The 19,475-nt window shown below is 30.9% G+C and overlaps 2 protein-coding genes across 3 annotated transcripts in view; one reads left to right on the top strand and one right to left on the bottom strand.

Moving 5' to 3' along the window:
* LOC129234576 (protein BANP-like) overlaps positions 1–13,868 on the top strand; it is a 32,984-nt gene extending 19,116 nt beyond the window's left edge. For both annotated transcript variants that reach the window (XM_054868598.1, XM_054868597.1), the window contains exons 5-7: positions 836–999; positions 12,712–12,830; positions 13,700–13,868. In XM_054868598.1, the coding sequence (XP_054724573.1) occupies positions 836–999; positions 12,712–12,830; positions 13,700–13,834 (418 nt within the window). In that variant the 3' untranslated portion in view covers positions 13,835–13,868. The remainder of the gene's footprint in view (positions 1–835; positions 1,000–12,711; positions 12,831–13,699) is intronic.
* A 2,122-nt stretch (positions 13,869–15,990) lies between these two features.
* LOC129229646 (exocyst complex component 2-like) overlaps positions 15,991–19,475 on the bottom strand; it is a 55,316-nt gene continuing 51,831 nt past the window's right edge. The window contains exons 24-27 of the mRNA XM_054864003.1: positions 18,069–18,191; positions 17,884–17,945; positions 16,218–16,277; positions 15,991–16,145 (exon numbers count right to left, since the gene is read on the bottom strand). Coding sequence (XP_054719978.1) covers positions 16,061–16,145; positions 16,218–16,277; positions 17,884–17,945; positions 18,069–18,191 — 330 coding nt within the window. The 3' untranslated portion in view covers positions 15,991–16,060. The remainder of the gene's footprint in view (positions 16,146–16,217; positions 16,278–17,883; positions 17,946–18,068; positions 18,192–19,475) is intronic.

Consider the following 19,475-nt stretch of genomic DNA (forward strand, 5'->3'; position numbering starts at 1 on the left):
TTTTGTCCCAAAATCAGATGGACTCCGACTCCGCAGCCATGGTTTTTACTGTGAAATAATTGTTTTTAATATGTTTTGATTTTATTTTCATGCTAAAGTTTTAGTTTATGTGTTCAGTTTTTGGCGGAGAAATTCGGAGTCCTTTTTGTTTCTACATAAAGATATGCGCAGACGATTTTTTTTCGACACTGAAAATTATTTCTTTAAGTTGACATTTTATTGTTTTTATTTATTTTTGAAAGTACATTAATTCATTCTTAAAAATTTTTTCGCAACAGGGGAAAAACACACTTTTTTTTTTTTGATATGATGTATTTATTTTAATGAGCTTTTAATTTGAATTCTTTTTTTTTTTCCTTTTTGAAAGCGGTTGAAGATTGTTTTTTATTTTATTTTATTTATTTATTTATTTTTTTTTTTTTTGATGAAAAAAATGTATTTAGCTGCTTTGTTTAAAAGGTGCTGATATTTTATTTGTTCTTTTATTTATTTTTTACGTATCTAATTCTTTAGATGAGAGAGGCATACTTTATTTCTCGAAATCAGCTTAAAATATTTAAAAAATATGTTTGAAATAATTTACGATTTTAGCTAATTTTGAGAATACTGGTCAGATACTAGAAAGTCAATATTGGTATATGGGAAAGTAGGCTCGTTTAGTTCTAGACAGAACTTCTTGTTTTTTATTCTGAAGTGACTTCACAAAGTCATCTTTTACACGCTAACAGACAAATAATGATTGAGATTTTACACTTAGGTGAAAAACAGTTAAACATAAAAAGTGACTTATGTCTAAGTCATTTCAAAATATTATTGATTGAAATTTTTATTGCAGTGAACTTCTTCACATAAATGACTCTTGTAATACTGCTGAAAAGATGGCCTTGACACTACTTGATTACTTGTTTAATCGAGAAACTCTAGCATGCTCCAATATTTCTGGGATGGGAAAGCACAAAAAGAAACAACTTGATCCCCTACTAATTCATGGTATTAAATGTAAGTAAAAAATTTGGAATTGATTTTTTTAAAGATAATTCCAAGGTTGAATTTCATTTATTTTGTTTGTATTATTCTTCCCAGGTTTTCTTTATATGAACAGCATTAACTTATTATTCACTATATACAAAATTCAGTTAAAAGTATTTTTAACGAGGAATCAAGTCATTAAATCTATAAAATCCAATGATGAATTTAAAAACAAGCACATTACATTTTAATAAAGATATAACTTACTAGAAAAAAATAAGATGGAAACTGCCAGATTGAGTGAAATGAAATTCCTTGCAACATCTGACCACAAACATCAATCTCAGACTTGTGACAAATTATCTGAAAAACAAAACTTCCCAAAAAATAAATAAAAAATAAAAGAAACTTTGCTATTTTTTTCAGAAATATTTTTTTTTTTCAAAAATAATTTCTATCCAACAATTTTTGAAAGAAAATATGATATATATTAATGTGTTTGAGTGAATCATTGTAATTATTTATAAAATTCTTAAAAATAGTGCATTAATGATAATTTCAATATACCTTAACAACAATTAAATACAATTTATTTGTGTAAAAAGTATGTTCAGAATTTATTTACAGAATTCAGATTTTGAGGGTTTTTAATTATTTTGTGATGCTGTTACCAATTTCTTTTGACAAATTTATTACATTCAGACGGGGGGGGGGGATATGGATGCAAAAGCAAAAAATCACTAGTGAAGAGGCAATGCAAGCTGAATTTCAAGTAAAGATTGGGGTATAAAATATTATATCAGAGATGTTTAATTTATGAAGGGGGGGGTGCCAACATTTTTGTGAAAGATCTGTTTTAGCAATTGCTAAGTAAGGTTTAATTCAATTACCGTTATTGAAAGCAGTGGTCAATCCAGATGACCCTGTTGGGAGGGGTGATTGAGTAATTCATTATGGGGAGGGAGGGGGGTGACTGAAGAAAATAAAATTTAAAAAAAAAATTATGAACTGAAGCATGTTTTTTTTTTTTTTTTTTCGAATAATGTGTATTGTTCAAAGAGTTTGAATAAAAGTTATAAGTGTTTCAAGTATCACAAGAATAAAAAAAAGTTTCTACTAAAATTTTGGATCCATTACCTAAATTAAACCCTTCAACTTTTGATTCATTTGAGGACTTGTGAAGTGTCTTCAGTAGCCATTTAGGTCCTCAATTGAACTTTTTTCATTGTAAAAGAAAGGTTGCAGAAAGAAAAGTACCAAACACAATAAAATACTAAAATTGTATTTTGAAATAAAATGTGAAGATGGTTATGGATTTGTTTGTTGATTGAGTTGTTTAATATACACGCATAGGAGTGTTTGCAGGCTCTCCCCGAAATGTTTTGTCAGAAACGCATTTTTAGACTATTTGGTGGTTAATAAGAGGAAGGAAGATTTGGGGCAGGGGCGGCTCGTCACTATGGGCCAGGTGGGCCAGGCCCACCCAGAAAAATTGTACACAACTATATAGATCATGTCAAAATAACGTTTAGTATTTCGCTAAAAAATTTTAAAAAAAAACAACAAACAAACATCGAATTGGGGACATGAAACACATTTTAAATCTCTAACACTCTGCATATCGCTTCTAAACTGAAAAGTTTTCCATCTGTTAGCGTTTGTGCTTGCAAACTCTGAGAATGATTCTTAGGGGTTCGACGAGTTTGCCCCTCCCCTGTCTTGCCACACCTCTGCTCCTAACCAATCACGACGATTCAACCAGACACCAAAACCGCAAGTCCGTGTCACTCCGATTTCTGCTGCATGGGCTCCAGCTCCCTAGCCCTCCAACAGGGCCGGATTTAGGGGAGGGCAGGCGGGGCTACTGCCCCGGGGCCCCCCCGATAAAATTTTTACAAAATATCCTAACTTTCCGATATTAGTTGAAAATATCGGATATATACATACAGTGGCTCCCAAAAGTGTTCGTACACCTACGACTTTCAATGAAAAAGGCCCCATGCATTGGTTAAAATTAATATTTCGGAATAGGTATTTAATTACAAGATCTATGATCTATTTTTAACAAAACTACATGAAAATTTTTAATAAAACATTAAAACTTAATTTTTTAAAAATCAAAAACCAAAAAGTGCCGGAAATTTTATCTCACAAAAGTCTTCGTACACTTTGATAAAATGTCAAAATATTAGCAAATAATCTAACTTTTTACAAAATTATTATTTAGTAGAATATCACACAGTATCAATAACAGCTTTTTAACGTGTGGGAATAGATTTCATTGTTTATTTTTTTTCTTTTTTATGCAATTTCTGAGTAAGTGTTCAACCACACTTCGAGTTTTACTGTTTCTAGCTCTATTTTCGTTTCAGAGCTGTATATTTGTAATCTAGCCTCCAAATATCTCTAAATATGTTACATTAAGTTGAACTCTGGCAATTTAGGAGATATTTCTAATTTTAAGGACAATTTTTGAGACATCAAACGCAAACGTGAACTTCTTATCGTTATATCGATAAAAAACAAAGTTGTTTCCGATTACCAAATTTTGGGCTAATAGTTTAAAATTGTGTTTTAAAATATTTAAATGAACAGCATGATTCATTATTTCTTTTAAAAATTCTAGATTTCCGAGTCCTGATGCACTTATGCACCCTCACACAAGAACACTTTCACCGTCCTGATTAAGTGATCCAACTAGGTTTTTAAGATTAAATTCCTAATTTTTTCTTCTATTGACAGATATACAACAATTTAACCCAAAATATTGAATTTATTTTCCTCTATAACTAAGAAGTTGTTCCAAAACTTTTTGAACTTAATTATCATTGATTTTACGACTGAAAGCGCAAGCTTACTGTTTTTCTCACGAACAAGAAAATTTCTGCATGAAGACATCCCGCTAATCAGAGAACTTGACGAACAATTTTAGGTGAAAATTAAACATAAAATGTTTCATTCAATTCTGCAGAAACTTTTTCAGCACACAAATGTGTATTTTTCATATTTTTTTTAACTGTAAACCTCCGATCAGACTTTGTTAACTTTGCCAGTTGACCTTTTCTTACCTTGTTTTCGATCCGATTCTTGTCTTTAAATCATTTTTTTAAGCACTTCACTATAGAATGGTATAAATTAACTAATTTAGAGACATTTTAAACCAATTTATGTCTACTGTGAGGGGAAAAAAATCAAATTTCGAATAGTGTTTGTTATTTTCTACTTATAGCTGCCATTAAAAAATAATAAACAGAATATTAGGGAATAAATAAACAAAAAATTAAAGGCAAATGACTTTACAGTGTCATTACAATACAAAAATAACAAAAAAAACCACATATGATAATTTTAATCATCAATTTATTCAAAAATATTTCAGTGTACGATGACTTTTGTGGCGTATTTTTTCTTTGTCTCTTCGTTTTTTGACAAATTTCAAAAATAAAATCTGGCAATATTTGAAAAAAACTACTAGATTTTTTTCAGAATGGCATAGGAATGGTGTGAAAAAAAATTGGACTTCATATTCGAAATCAGCTTTGCGTTATTTTGGTTTTACTACAAAATTTCAAGGTGTACGAACACTTTTGGGAGCCAAGTATATATCAAAGTATCGGATATTTTTGAAAATATGATGATCTTTTCGAACCCCGATTAGGGGCCTCCACTCCTTTGTTGCCCCGGGGCCTCCACACTTCCAAATTCGGCCCTGCCCTCCAAAGAATAGCTCTACTCAATAGCAATACAAAGGCAATAGCAGGTGGGGAAGGATTTGACACACGTCACTTGTATGAAACAACAGCTCAAATGGGCAAAAAACGGCTAGCCCACTGAATGAAAGAAAGTGCTCTTATCGTTTTCCACCGTCCTTCTTTTGTATTTGTCTTTAATTTTAAATGGCTGTAAATATCTGGAACAGGCATTTTCCATTTTATGCGTTCTTCCCGATTCTACCGCATTGCATCGCATAATTATTATTTATTTATTTTTCTGTTTGGAACTAATATGATCGGAATTTCTGAATGAAGATTTTGTTTTCGAATAGTTGGTTTTGAGAGTGAAAAGTTCTGAATTTTTACAAAAAAAAACTTCAATTGGGCGAGATCTATTCAGTTTTCTTTTTTGTTCTGATATTTGGCCAAAGTAATAAGTATTAATCGTTTTCTTGGTGTTATCGATGTGTGTTTTCTATTCTGTAGTACTATGAGGCGGAACAAACCTAAATTATTTAAATTTTTGATCCGGTACATCCGCTACATCACCTTAAGTCCTTAAAGGCGTAGGGCCCCATAACCTCAAAAATGACCAAACTATTGGTTTTTTTTAATTGTTTATTTTAAAAATTCAGATTGTTTCAAACTTTATGAAGAGAGTTTCAATGCTCTAGTTTAATTAATTAAAAATTTATTGGCTTTAGGTCACTCATACTAGGTGCTTTTTTCTCAATTTCAAATGGGGTGGGTATTTTGTCTTTAAATTTAAATTGTTTACCTTGAATTTCCAAAAAAAATGCCCAAGTGGATATTTTTCTAAAACAATTTCAACTTTGAAGTGGAAGAGAAGTTCGAAATGAAGCAGCTGCAATAAGGACTCTCTTATATTGTTCAGCGTTACTAACTGCAGTCCTCTCCATTGTATCTGTATAAATTTTATTGAGAAAACTTTATGCAGCGGAGCCCACTCGCTAAATTAAGGCACGAGCCGTCAGTGATTTAGGGGTTCCTCTCCAGAGTCTTTATTCAAATTTAAGGATATATTTTCAAAAACACAATTGTTTGCTATCTTTTTTTTCTTGAAGGGAAAGATGAGATTCGGGAATTCTCCCCAATCACTTTTTGATATTAGAGCTTCAAAAATGCAATTTTAGATATCTTTAGTAATGCTAAAAATCAGGAGCTACGGGAGCTTTAACCCAGAAAAAATTTTGGAATTGAAGCCCTAAAAATGAAATTGTAGGCCATTTTTGACGACGTAGCAGAAGACATATGGTTCAGAACTTTTCCCGAGAAACTTTTCGATGTAGGAGTTCCAGAAACGTTGTTTTCGACGATCTTTGAATGATGTTGAAAGTTGAATAAAGAAGGACATGGGGACTCCTCTCCGGAAAATTTTCGAAATTGTAGGCCTGAAAAGGCAGTAGTAAGCCATTTCTTATGATGTAGAGGGAAGGAACAAGGTTTGAAACTTTCCATCGGAAATTGTTGGAAATTGGAGCTTTGAAATGCGATGGTTGGTCATTTTTAATCGTGTTAAAGGAAGGGTTCAGGAGCTATCCCTCAACTTTGCGATATTAAAGCTTCAAAAATGTAATGTTAGAGGGTCTTTTTTGATGTTAGGGAAAGGACTCCAGTTCCTGGGCTCTCCCTCGGAATTCTTTTGGAATTACAGTTCTAAAACTTAATTGAAAGCCCTCATTAACAACGTTTTCGAAAAAGTTTTCGATTCTGGCATTTTTTTTTAAATCAAAGCTCCAAAAATTCAGAATTTTGACAATTTTTGATGACATTGGAGAGGGGGGGGGGTTGAGGGATTCTCCCCTGGAAAATTTTTGGAATTAAAGTTGTAGGCGATTTTTTGTGATGGGTTGGGGGGTAGAGGAGAGTTTGGGGACCTTTTCTCGGGAATTTTTTGAATTTACAAATATTGGGGGGGGGGGGGTGCGATTGCCTCTGGATCCGCCATTGCTTGAAATCCAGGGCTCCCAAATGGTCCGCTTTTCCCGCCAGTCCGTTTTTTAGGGTAAAGTCCGCTTTACCCTAAATTTTATATATATTTTATATTTTATATTTTTTATATAATTTGTTATTTTAAACAAATCTAAGAAAGTTCTTCTGCCTTTATATAGGAGTTTAGTAAGACCTCATTTGGAGTATGCTGTTCAGTTTTGGTCGCCTTATCTGAAGAAAGATATTTTTGTATTGGAAAGGGTTCAAAGAAGGGTAACTAAATTAGTAAGGGGACTCTCAGATTTAGATTATGATACCAGACTTAATAGGCTTAACATGTATAGCCTGGAGCAAAGGAGAGTCAGAGGGGACATGATTCAGTTATTTAAATTTATCAAAATGAAAGATGTAAATGGATTAAATTTTTGCGGGGAAAGCAGGACAAGGGGTCATTGTTTTAAGCTATTTAAATCTCAGACTAACTTGGAAATCAGGAAAAACTACTACTTTAGCAGGGTCGTGGGCACTTGGAATAGCTTACCGGAAGAGGTGGTAATGAGCAAAGGAGTGGATAGCTTTAAGAGGGCCATTGATCTTCATTGGGGACTAATTAATTGACTAGGACCAGCCTAGCTGGGCCCAGAGCCTGTTGCTGGTCGTCACATTTGTATTTGTATTTGTATTTAGACCGCTTTTTAACATTTTGGTCCGTTTAGTCCGCTTTTGTATTGTTTTTACTAAAAAATCAGATTTTAAAAATTTTCATTACATTAAAAGATACTGTGTGCTGACTTATGTTAAGCCCGAACACGCTGCCGCAGCGCCGTTTTTCTATTGAACTTGACTTTCTGGTATTATTTCGCTTCAGATTGACGTCATTACTCCTCCTCACACCGCTGTAATATGGAAATCTAGCAAATGGAGAAGTTTGGGGGAAGAGTTATGGCGTGAAATCAAAGCATTTTGCTACCGATATTTTTCACGGGTTCGTACGCACTTGAAAAAAATCAAGAATGTTTCATCAGTGGAATTTTCAGAACTTGTGTTCGATATGTAGCATCGTGAAAAATTACTTCCTGTGTTTCCGAGTTCAATCTTTTTGCATCTTGTTAATATTTTGATGTTTTTGACAATCAGAAGTTACTGTAGCATTCATTAACTTAGATTAGCTTATTGTATGTTTAATTACAATAAATAATAAACTTTTTTTTCGGAACCATGATAACATCAAACTTTCTTGGACTTCGCCGAAAATTGCTTGTTGGGTTTTGAGATTTCAATCTCTTTGCATCTTGTAAATATTTTGATATTTTTGGCAATCAGAAGTTATTTTGACACACTCCACCATAGATTAGCTTATTTTTTTGTTTAATTTTAATAGATAAGAGACTACTTTTTTTTCGAAACCATGGCAACATTGAACTTACTCGCTTTTGCATCTTGTTAATGTTATGATATTTTTGGCAATCGGAAGTTATTTTGACATAACACCTTCTTAGATTAGCTTATTTTTTGGTTAATTTTAATAGACAATTAATTTTTATATTTTTGGTACCATAGCAACATTGAACTTTCTCGCACTTAGCGGAAAGTGCTTGTCGTGTTTGAGATTTCAATCTTTTTGCATCTTGTAAATAATTTGATATTTTTGTCAATCAGAAGTAATTTTGAGACACTCCACCATAGATTAGCTTATTTTTTGTTTAATTTTAATAGATAAGAGACTTACTTTTTTTTTCAAAATCATGGCAACATTGAACTTACTCGCACTTCGCGGAAAATTGCTTGTCGTGTTCGAGATTTCAATCTTTTTGCATCTTGTTAATATTTTGATATTTTTGGCAATCGGAAGTTATTTTGGCATACGCCACCATAGATTAGCTTATTTTTTGTTTGATTTTAATTGGTAATAAACTACTTTTTTTTTCGAAACCATGGTGAACTTACTCGCACTTCGCGATCTTTTTGCATCTTGTTAATGTTATGATATTTTTGGCAATCGGAAGTTATTTTGACATACACCATCATAGAATAGCTTATTTTTTGTTTAATTTTAATAGATAATAAACTTTCTTATTTTTGGACCATAGCAGCATTGCACTTACTCGAACTTCGCGAGGAATTGCTTCTTGTCTTTGAGATTTCAATCTGTTAGCATCTTGTACATATTTTGCGCAATCGAATGTTATTTTCACATATGCTATCCTAGACTAGCATATTTTATGTTCAATTTTAGTCATGTTTAGTTTTAGAGAATTTTTTTTTTTTTTGGAAATTATGCCAACAGTGAACTACTACATGTTCTACTTCGCGAAAATTTGATTATCTTGTGCGAGATTTCAATCCTTTTGCATCTTGTAATTATTTTAATATTTTTTTTAATTGGAAGCTGTTTTGACACGTTCTACCTCAAATTTTTTTATTTAATTTTATTTTTAAAAACTAAAAAACTTTGTATCCTTATTTTTTTAAGTATTCATAATGAGTATTTTCAATTTGAAAATATAGCTCTATGAATCTAAACTTACACATTTATTTATTACATTAAGTTATCCAGTAAAAGCAGGCTCAAATTTACATTCAGTGTATTTATCGCTAAAGCAGCATTTGTATATTTTTGGGTATGGTAACTTTAATGAAAAAATTTTCTTTCTCACTAATTTTTATATGTACTTGAAGACAGTTACAATATTTTTTTGGTGCCTGAACAAATAATACATACATATGAAGAAATGATTTGCAAACCTCTAATATTTTTGAACTTAGTCAGTTAGTAGCGTAGCCAGAAATTACCTCCTGCTTTGGTGTTTGGTCATAAACTCTCATATGTATATAAACTTACCATATTTTAGCTGGAAATATGTGTAAAAACCAAGGGCTGTGGAGGGGGAGGGGGACCTCCTGGCCTCCAAACTATATCTTCTTGTCTTGCAGTACCTTATATCAAAATGAATTCTCTTTAAACTTGTTACGTGAAAAATTTTGTTAACTACTATGTACTAAGGTGTTTACTGTAATAACTGTATCTAAAAGGTCTTTATTAGGTATGCACTGATTGATCGGTCACTTGGGTGATTATTTTTAACTAGCCAGTTTTTACCTGTTAAGTAGTAGAAAATTTATTTTACAATTAAAGTTACTCGGTAAGATGGTCAGTCACATGCTTGCTTGTCACTCCCCCCCCCCCCCCTCATCCAAATGTTTGTGTGAATAATATAATTCAATGGATAAGAAGTTCAGATGTACAAAAGGTGATAAGGATTTATCATTAAAAATCATTATTTTGGTTAATTAACGAATTATCTTCACGTATTTATTGCCAGGCAGCTAATTTGCCTTTTGGTGCTACCCAGGGGCGGGCAAATAGGGGGGTCAAGAGGGGGCGGTCGCACCCCCAAATTTTTTAAGCCGAATGATAGAAAATGGGTGAATTCAATTTATGTAAGTCGGAAATCAATGTTCATTAAAAAAAATCTCGCTGGTTCTCAGTAACTATTTGATGAAACTCGACACATTCCAGGACTAGAAAAAGTGTTTTTCGTTATTTGGATGATGACTTAGAAATTCATGAAGTATTTTTCGGCCCTTTTCACGGCTAAATATTTCATACTTGTGTGCCCAGTGTAACGATGGTATGTCCAATATGAGAGGCTCGTTCAAAGTGGTGTGGCTGCATGGTTTTCTCAAGAAAATTCCTTGATATTTTACATTCACTTTTTACGCTCATTTTTTTTAGTGTATATAATTTATTTAATGAGTGTTCATCGCTTTCTTTTGCTAGAAGCACGTTTCAGCTGCTCAATGCATTATCTGCTTTCATAGAAACTTCTTAAAAATGCATGTGCTTATTGAATAAAAAAAAAACATATTAACAAATACCTTTTATGGGACTCTATAGTTATGCAATCTCGAAGTGACACAAGATGGTCTTCAAGAGTTAAAACCATAAAAACCTTTCTCTATAACTTCAAAGCAGTGATTTGACGACTGTGAGAATTATTGCAAAACGATTCTTTCAATGGTGAAAAATCTCATGCCCTTCAGCATGTATGACTTCGTTTGAATTTTTATTCAATTTGTTTCTATTGCGGAAAGTGTTTTAAAAATGCTTTACTCAATCAAAACAATCCGCCGCACTTAATTTTCGAACTATTCAAGCCACAGTTCAATCTACAATTGATCTGTGCGTTCATACTACCAAAGTTCAATCTGCAATTGAAAATGAAAATAGATTTTACATAGATGCATATTTCAATCAATGGTGAAACGTTTTCAAAAATATTCTTCCTCCTAGCCAATTTTAAAAAGGTGCTAAAAAAAAAGAAAAATCCACATGATGATGTGAAGTCAAACACTGATTTTTTAATATTTTGTATGAAGTAATAGATAGTTTTTCGAATAAAATTAACACAAGATTTGATGATAATTATTTTTCTGCATGGTTGGCTCTATATTATCTGGATTGGATTTTTTGAAAACGAAAAATAAAATGTTTCAATTATGAGTAAAATTTTTAGCACTAGGCAAGAAAAATTACAGACAAAATACCGACAGACCGGTTATCACACCCAGAGACTGCAGTTCCGTCTTTGTTATGGACTCTTCAACCTGGAATAGTGAATAACAGAGCTGGTGGTAGACGACATCTTATTGAAGCTGAGAGCGCCGACGAGACTAGATTATTCAATGATAAAAAATTAAGCTCCTCGCAATTTTTGAAGTTGCCTGTGATTTTGAAGAGCAAGACATAAAAAGTGTTTTCATACATAACTTTGTTACTTCAATTATTTTTTAACGATTCCAATCAGCTCAGCTGGTAGAGAAAAATTTTTGTTAAGTTAGAGAAATATTTTCGAAGCACAGTAGGAAAAAGAAAAAAAAAAGAAAGAAAAAACCTTTTCTATTTAGCTGTACTGGCAAAACAGCACGACACTGGGCACTGATAGTAAGACGATTCCCGGCTCTTCTGAATTCCAAAAAACATGTATTAAAACTTTTCCAAAAGGTATAAAAGCTTCATTATCGAGATGTTTTGTATGATAACTTATTAGAAAATGAATCAAAATTTTAATTGCTTCTAAGCACTAATTTTTATTCATATTAAATCGATTTTATGACCACTTCCTGTTAGCTAATGTGTGTTTGTTACCGCACTGCGGTAATACATATTTAAGAAACTCAACCCCCCAAATGAAATGCTGAAATGCCGCCCCTGGTGCTACCCTGGGTTTAACTATGAATGGTCCTCCCAAGGTCCTCTTTTTAATCCTAACTGGTCCTCTTTGGTCCCCTTTTTGATTCAAAGTGGTCCTCTTTTACCCTTTTCTATGGCTAAAATGTGTTGGGAGCCCTGGAAATCTCATAAAATATTATGTTATTTTTAATCATAGAAGAATAGTGCAAAGGCTAATTTCCTATAGAAAAAAAAGGAGAGAAAAAAATTTCCTTACTGTCTCTTACTCATATTAATCATCATGTAATAATTTTTCCCACAGTATTCACTTTTTCTATTCAAACAAGTAAAATGTATACCCAGACAATACAAATATACAGTTGGACAACTGTATCCTGATGCTTGAAATATTTTGAAAAAACAAAAGAGAAAATAATTAAAAAGAAAAGAAAGTTCTGAGATTTTATATGTTCAAAAAAATAATAATAATAATAAATAAATAAATAAATAAATTCAAGAAAACTGTCAAGTATTGATGTGATTTTGGTGAAATATATTATAAATCTCTCTTGAAAATTAAGTGTATATAGTGCATTAAATCAAACAAAAAAGAAATTGTTTTTAAAACTGAAAAACTTCAAATTTATACCCTAAAATTGTCAAACTGCTCTGTTAGCAGTATTTTAAGCAGCAGTAATTAACACAAAAAATAAGTTTGTGCATCAGTTTCCTAAACATTATTTTTTGAGTTTTATAAGATGCATACGTTACCATTACTGGCAAATTGCCCATTTAATTCAAAATATTTGTCCAGCTTCAATATTGTTAACCTTTGAAATGGAAATAGAATAATAATAATAATAATGCAAATAACATTGTGATAATTTGTGTATGTTTATTTAGGTCATTTATCAGTACATTTTAATATAACTGAAAAGGACTGGAGCAAAATAAAGCAAAATATCGATTCCAAATGCCGCTCAGCATTTAGAAGGTTGAAAGGTTTATGTGTTGAGTCCACAGTAAGTAAATTCATTATTTATAATCTCTTGAAATTTTTTGTAATATTTCACTTTTTATAAGAGTTAAAATAGATGACTAACAAAGGGCAAAATTGGGAAAATGACATTTTTTAAAAACTTTTTAAGTGCTAAACAATATATTCATTTGTTGAAGTTAATAAGCATTGGTTAAATTAATTAGTTCATAAAAGTGTTTGATTTTGGTGGAAAACCATTTTACAAATTATTTAAAGCCTTTTGTAGTGGTCAATGGGTTCCAATTTATAGTATTTTAATCGCAGTCGTAATTGTTTCATTTTGGTCAACCTGTTGCAGCTGGCGATGGCTAAATTTGTCCTATCACGATTAATATTGTGCATCAGCTGTTATTCTTATGTCTACTAACTATCACTGCTTCAAATTGCTAAAACGTAATAGCCATTTGTACCAATGTTCACAAGGACTTGTAACGAGTTGGAAACAAAACACTACTCAGCTTTAATGAAAAAATCCTAAGATTGATTTTGAAAAAAGAGAGTTTACAAACTATCAGATTTTGGAAAATCTAAAATAATAGGTCTATTCAACAAAAGGTACTATAACTATATTGCCCTCCTGTGAAGAACTTGCTTTCTTAAAATTTTTGGAAAGAAAGAGACAGGCCCATTACTAAAGGCGAATGAATATATTTTGAGGGGGGAAAAAACCACGATAACATGACAAAAGTCAAAATGCAAAGTGGGGAGGAGCAACTGCATAGCTTAAAATATTAAATATTTGATAAATTTATCCATTTAATAAACTTTCTTGCTGGATTTTGTGATTTCATTAAATACAGATTAGAGTGTATTTCAGAAATTGTTCTTATAATTGTGTTTTCTTTCCTAAAGGATGCAAGTGACTCAACTAGAAGTGATCATTCTTTGAACAATACCACTACTGAAAAGAATGATAGTATGACTCAAGATTCTGTTCCAACCTGTGAATCAGATTGTATAGTTTTAAAAGAAGAGGTCATTTTGTAAGAAAAGTGCTGTAAACATTACATTAAATAATGCCTTCCCTCAGAGACTGATGGCTTATATATATATATATATATATATATATATATATATATATATATATATATATATATATATATATACACACACAGGGTGTCCACCCTAAAAGTGGACCAATAGCTAATTCCTAAACTGGTAGAGATAGGCATATAGTTCTATTTTTAAAAAATCTTAAATTGCTCAAGAACTGGAAATTCATGAAATTTTTGTCAAAAAATCAAATTTTGAAAAAGTTACAGAATTTAGCTTTTTATACAGTCCCCCAGTCTTAGCAATGATATTTAGTAAAACATTCAGGACACACTAACATTTACAACTTAAAGAAAAATCGCTCTTCTACGACCAAAATTGAAGGAGCTATGAAGTTTTGAAAAATCACCATTTTTGAAGATATTATGACGTCAGCGAGTGAGCTCTTAAGGGCACATATGCAAATTGACAAAATGTGTAAATAGGTTTAAAATTGTTTTGTTTCTTGTCATTAGGAATTTTTTTTTATTAGTAAGCATTATCAATGATTGAAAAGACTTTTTAAGGACTATTTATAAGCTCTAAGATCTATTTATGATTAAAAGGATTTTTTAAAAACCTTTATTTGTTTGTCATTTTGTTTCAATAATATCTTATTTCTAAATGAAAATTTGATTTTAAAAAAGTTGTTGAATCTCAAAGTTATGCAAAAGGTTATCACTGCGTTTAACGTTACTGTGTTCTGATGAAGGGAAAAAAAAGTTTTTTTTTTTTTTTTTAAAGAAAGGGAAACTGTAAAAGTTTGAATTCTTTAGAACTTCTGTCATGGTATTTCAGAAAGCAGACAATAATTTTGTAATGCTAAAAAAAAAATGTTTTTTTTTTTCTTTTTACGCATTTTATTTAACGGAAGTTTCTGGCCAAGAAAGAAAAAAAAAGCAAGCACAGTGCACACGATATAAAGCGATGGATTGAATATTTCGTTACAATATAAATTCTTTTTTGTAAACAATGCTAGACTTTAGGTGCTCTTAAACTTAAATATTCTCGTTAGTCTTATTTTCATTATACTTTTAGAAAAACTGATTTGATTGCTTGCTGTGTTTCATAAATTAATTGACAGGCTCGAGTTTTTTTCTCATTTCCATTACATTTGTAGGAACAAGAAACTCAAAAAGTAGGGTCCTATCGAAATTTGTGGTTGCGAGGAACATAATTTGAGTTTAAGATGTTAAAAAAAAAAAAAAAAAATTACCTTGAATTTAATCTCTAACAGTTAGGGACGTCTCTTATCTCTAACGGGTTAGGAATTAGCTATTGCTCCACTTTTAAGGTGGACACCCTGTATATACAGTGCTGTAGTCGGGATAAAAATAATGCAAATGTGACGTAACTTGGTTTAAAACGAGCTTTTCTTTGATCAAGTCCCCTTAAACGCTAAGGAGGGTTCCCCCAGATATTTTTTCACTACTACAGCACTGCTTACATATATGTATATATATTTACTAATTTATGTATCTTTTTCTGGTATAGATTAATTTCTATACTGTGTTAACTAGATTTTGTGAAAATTCAATCTCTTAATTTGATGCGTAAAACTATTGAGTGGATTTTGAAAATTGTTTAACTGTCAAAAAGATGTACATATCATTTTCACAACAAAACATTGGAAAACTAAATAATCATCATAAGGTGAAAATAATAGATACAAAAAAACTAGCAGTAATACATGTCTGAGTTTGCAATACTGCACAGAATTTTTTTAAAGAGAACCTATACCTGTTTTGTTCTACATTGCTTTACCTATTAATTTATTAATAGTTTTTTTTAAAAGATGAATGGCCAGTAATAAAACTCCATTTTGTCTGACACTATCATTTTTTCAGTTATATTTTTGCACCACTCCAAATTCCTCAGTGTCTGATAATTTGCTATTCATCTGTTTTATTTTATCAAATGACCCTACTATGTGTAACCATACACCTTTATAATTCTTGTTATGTTTTATCAATTTGTTAAGTTGAAAACAAAACATTATCTATGTACATTTAAATAAAATTTTTGCGTATAATATGCTGTAGTTATTAATTTATAGCCAAAATTACATTTTTGAAAATTTTGACAGTAGTTAATTTGAACTAATTTTGCAAAACACAAATGCATAACATTTTATTTCCTTTAATACAAAATTTACATTTAAAGCACCTCTTTTAAATATTTTTACACAGTTACTAATCCCTCTTTGAAGCACATCAATTGCTGCCATATCTGGTTTTTGAAAGCTCTTAATAAATCATTCACCAATCTGAAATTAATAAAACTTATTAGGTTCTTCTTCATAAATGCTTTAAAAAAATAAATCACTGAATGTACTTACTCAGCATCCTTAGGACTGGTAAAAGGCTTTAGTTTGCTCCTACATGTCATGAAATATTTACTGTGAAGAAAAGATATATTTGAATTTTTTCACAAATTCATTTACTAATTCCAAAAATATTTAAAATACTAAACTAACTTAAGGACCATTAGCACTGGAGAATGGAAATTTTTTTGTACATAAAAGTATTCAATGGCTACATGAATAACATGTATGTTTCAATAGATTTTGTATAGATGGATAGAATATGTTTGTCTATATGGTCTATTCGTGATGCAAAACTAGTTATTTCCCAGAGTTTTATTAATTTATCGTTGAACTCAAATAGTTGGATAATGAATGACATTACTTAAATTCAACCTACAGTTACAACATCATCCTTATATATATATATATATTAGCCAATGATCGAGTAAAGCTCGTTTCAACGATGAAACTAGCGCCACGATATGATAATTTGATAATATGGTTTGGGAATGTTTAACATGAAGGGAAAGGCTTTATTGTGACAAGGCTGAACTCGATCTGGTAACTTAACTGTTTTACTAGTAAGACTGTCATTTCAGGTGCAGGGGTGCCCACAGCATTTACTTGTTTAATGTGTGAATGGGATGATTGACAACCACTGATGACGTTTAGCTCTCAAGCAATGTGATTGGTTTCTGGATATCCACTTCTTAATAATTTGAAAGTAAATATCTAATGTAAACTAAATGGCGCCAGTAGTTTGTTTAGTTTATTTGTCTCTCGTGATTTAATTATTGGAAATTAGTATTATTTAATCGCTGTATGATTATTAGTAATGGCAATTGCAGGAGTGGAATTCCGTGTATTTTCACTTATTCATTACAGTTTGCTTTTATTTTTCTAATTTCTGTGTTTATTAACTTATAAATTTAAAAAAAAAAAAATCCCAGACACTATGAATATTTTTCATACTATCAAATGCTTACATATTACAGTCCATTTTCATTTGTTCTTTTCTTTTTATTCATTAACTGACTTAACCAGTACTTTGATACACATTACATTAATTCTATAGATATTTATCCTATTTATGATTACATCATTTCCTCAAAATTTCTCAATTAATGATATACAAGTAAAAGGGACTTGTATTTCTACAGCCTACTGCAACTTTCAAAGAATATGTATCAACAAATGTAGTTGATATGTCTCCCCCCTGTTGCGGAAGTAGTATGCTGTGGAAACTTATGCTGTTGGTGATGGTAAAGAAATTAAAGCCCATCACATATCCAAAATTTAGAAGCCAATAACAAAACTGACACTTATGCATGGCATTCCCTTCTGAAAATTTTCGAGTACCGGGGGAGGAATTCGAATTAGCTCTAAAATTCGCTAATCATGAAAAATCGCATTATAGTTATTACACCCAAGTCCACTGTATTGGTGTAATAGGATTTCACTGTATATATTTGTTGCTAATAATGTTGATTCTGATGTCCGAATAACATAGAAAAGATATAACTTGTAATTTTTTTTGAATTTGATAATTTATAAAAAAGTAATTTTTAACTTAGGGAACATATACCCCATGGTCCTTAAAAGGTTGAAAATATTTTTAAATATAAGTTCTAAGAAATGATTTCTTTAAGCAGCTTCTCTTAATTTTAGATTAATATAGAATTCAAAAAGATGAATATACTTGGTATTATTTGTTTTATAAGCTGACATGGAATCTTCAAAAGCTCTCAAGTTCAAAGTTGCCTGAAAAGTAAATTTTTATTTCAGAAAAATATATTTTATAAATACATATAAAACTAAGGCATTGGAATTTGTAATAAACTGATATCCAGTAAAAAGTTTATATAAGTTAATAAATATATTTACTTGAATGTTAGAATTGCCTTCATAGCTCTCTGCACATTCATATAACCTTGCCAATTCTTCTACAACACCTTCTACTACTCTTGTTAAAACCTTACTAACAAAAGGTGGAGATACAGCAAACACCTAGAAATAAAAAATATTTTATTTTAAATTATTTTCTTATTAGTTAACTGAAGAACTGAAAGTTTCCTATTTACACATTCAAATAATTTAATTGGGGGACAAAGGAAAATTCAATAAGTTGTTTTATCAAAACTAAGCTTTCTCAACACAACTACCACCAAGTTCTACTAAGTAGTGAAATTTTTTCATGCCTTGCAAGTTGCAAAGGCTACAAGATACACACATACACTTGACAGATCAAATTTTTTCAAACAAAATATTAAGTACAATTTTTAAATGCTATGAACGATGCAGTAAAAGTAGTAAACTATGTTAAATCTTGAATACGTCAGTTTATATTATTTAAAAAGTTTTGCACTTAAGTTACAGATTCAGTGGCAGTGGAAATTTCAAAATCATCAAAAAAGAAAAATGAAACCCCACCATTTCTAAAATTTACAATTCTACCATAAGATGCCACATAACAGGGTGGTTAGTGATCTAAAATTCCAGTATATTTCCAGTATCATATCACTTCTTCACCACGCAATTTCATAGTAAATGGAAGACAGAAAAATATGCAAGGCCCTCAGAGCTAAATTGAATCAAGTCGTTCATAGGCTTGATCCACTTTAAAATTGATACAGTATATCTTGGTTTATTCGGATCAAATTTGTAGGATTTTTTTTTTTTTTAAATAAAAAATTGTATTTGCTTGAATAATAATTTTGAATTAAGGACAGAACTATAAATACACCAAACATTCTATTTTTATTGTGATTGCTCACACAACTCCTGCATAGAACGCACAATAGTTTAGAACTAATTTAACAAACGGTATGGTGTATTTGGAGGGTCAATCTGATACCACTGCAGCTGAACTATAAATGGTACAGTTTTTGCGAGAAACAGTGCTATGTAGTTTTGTTACAAAGCATTGTGTTTTGCTGTAATGAAAGATAAGTCATTTAAGTCTTTTTAAGAATGTGTTTTGCTCTAACTTTTAAGTATGTAATAGTGGAAACATTTTGCCATCTTCAGATAAAGAAAAGTTTCAAAAATATGCAATAGTTTATTTTTTAAGATTTTTTAATGCGGAATGCGACACAAGCTGTGTGCATTGGCGAAAACAATTTGCGGTCTTTACTTAAATGACGATGACGTCAGTTCCACGTCCCATATGATTGAACTATAATTAATTGCATTTCTGTACTTTTTTTTTCTTCATTTTCGGAATTTACTTCTTTCTTTTTTACAACCATGCAATATGACATACATTTTAAAGAACATTTTGTTTGAGTCTTC

This window comes from Uloborus diversus, chromosome 1 (assembly GCF_026930045.1).
Source record: "Uloborus diversus isolate 005 chromosome 1, Udiv.v.3.1, whole genome shotgun sequence".
In the NCBI taxonomy this organism is placed as follows: Eukaryota; Metazoa; Arthropoda; class Arachnida; order Araneae; family Uloboridae; genus Uloborus; species Uloborus diversus.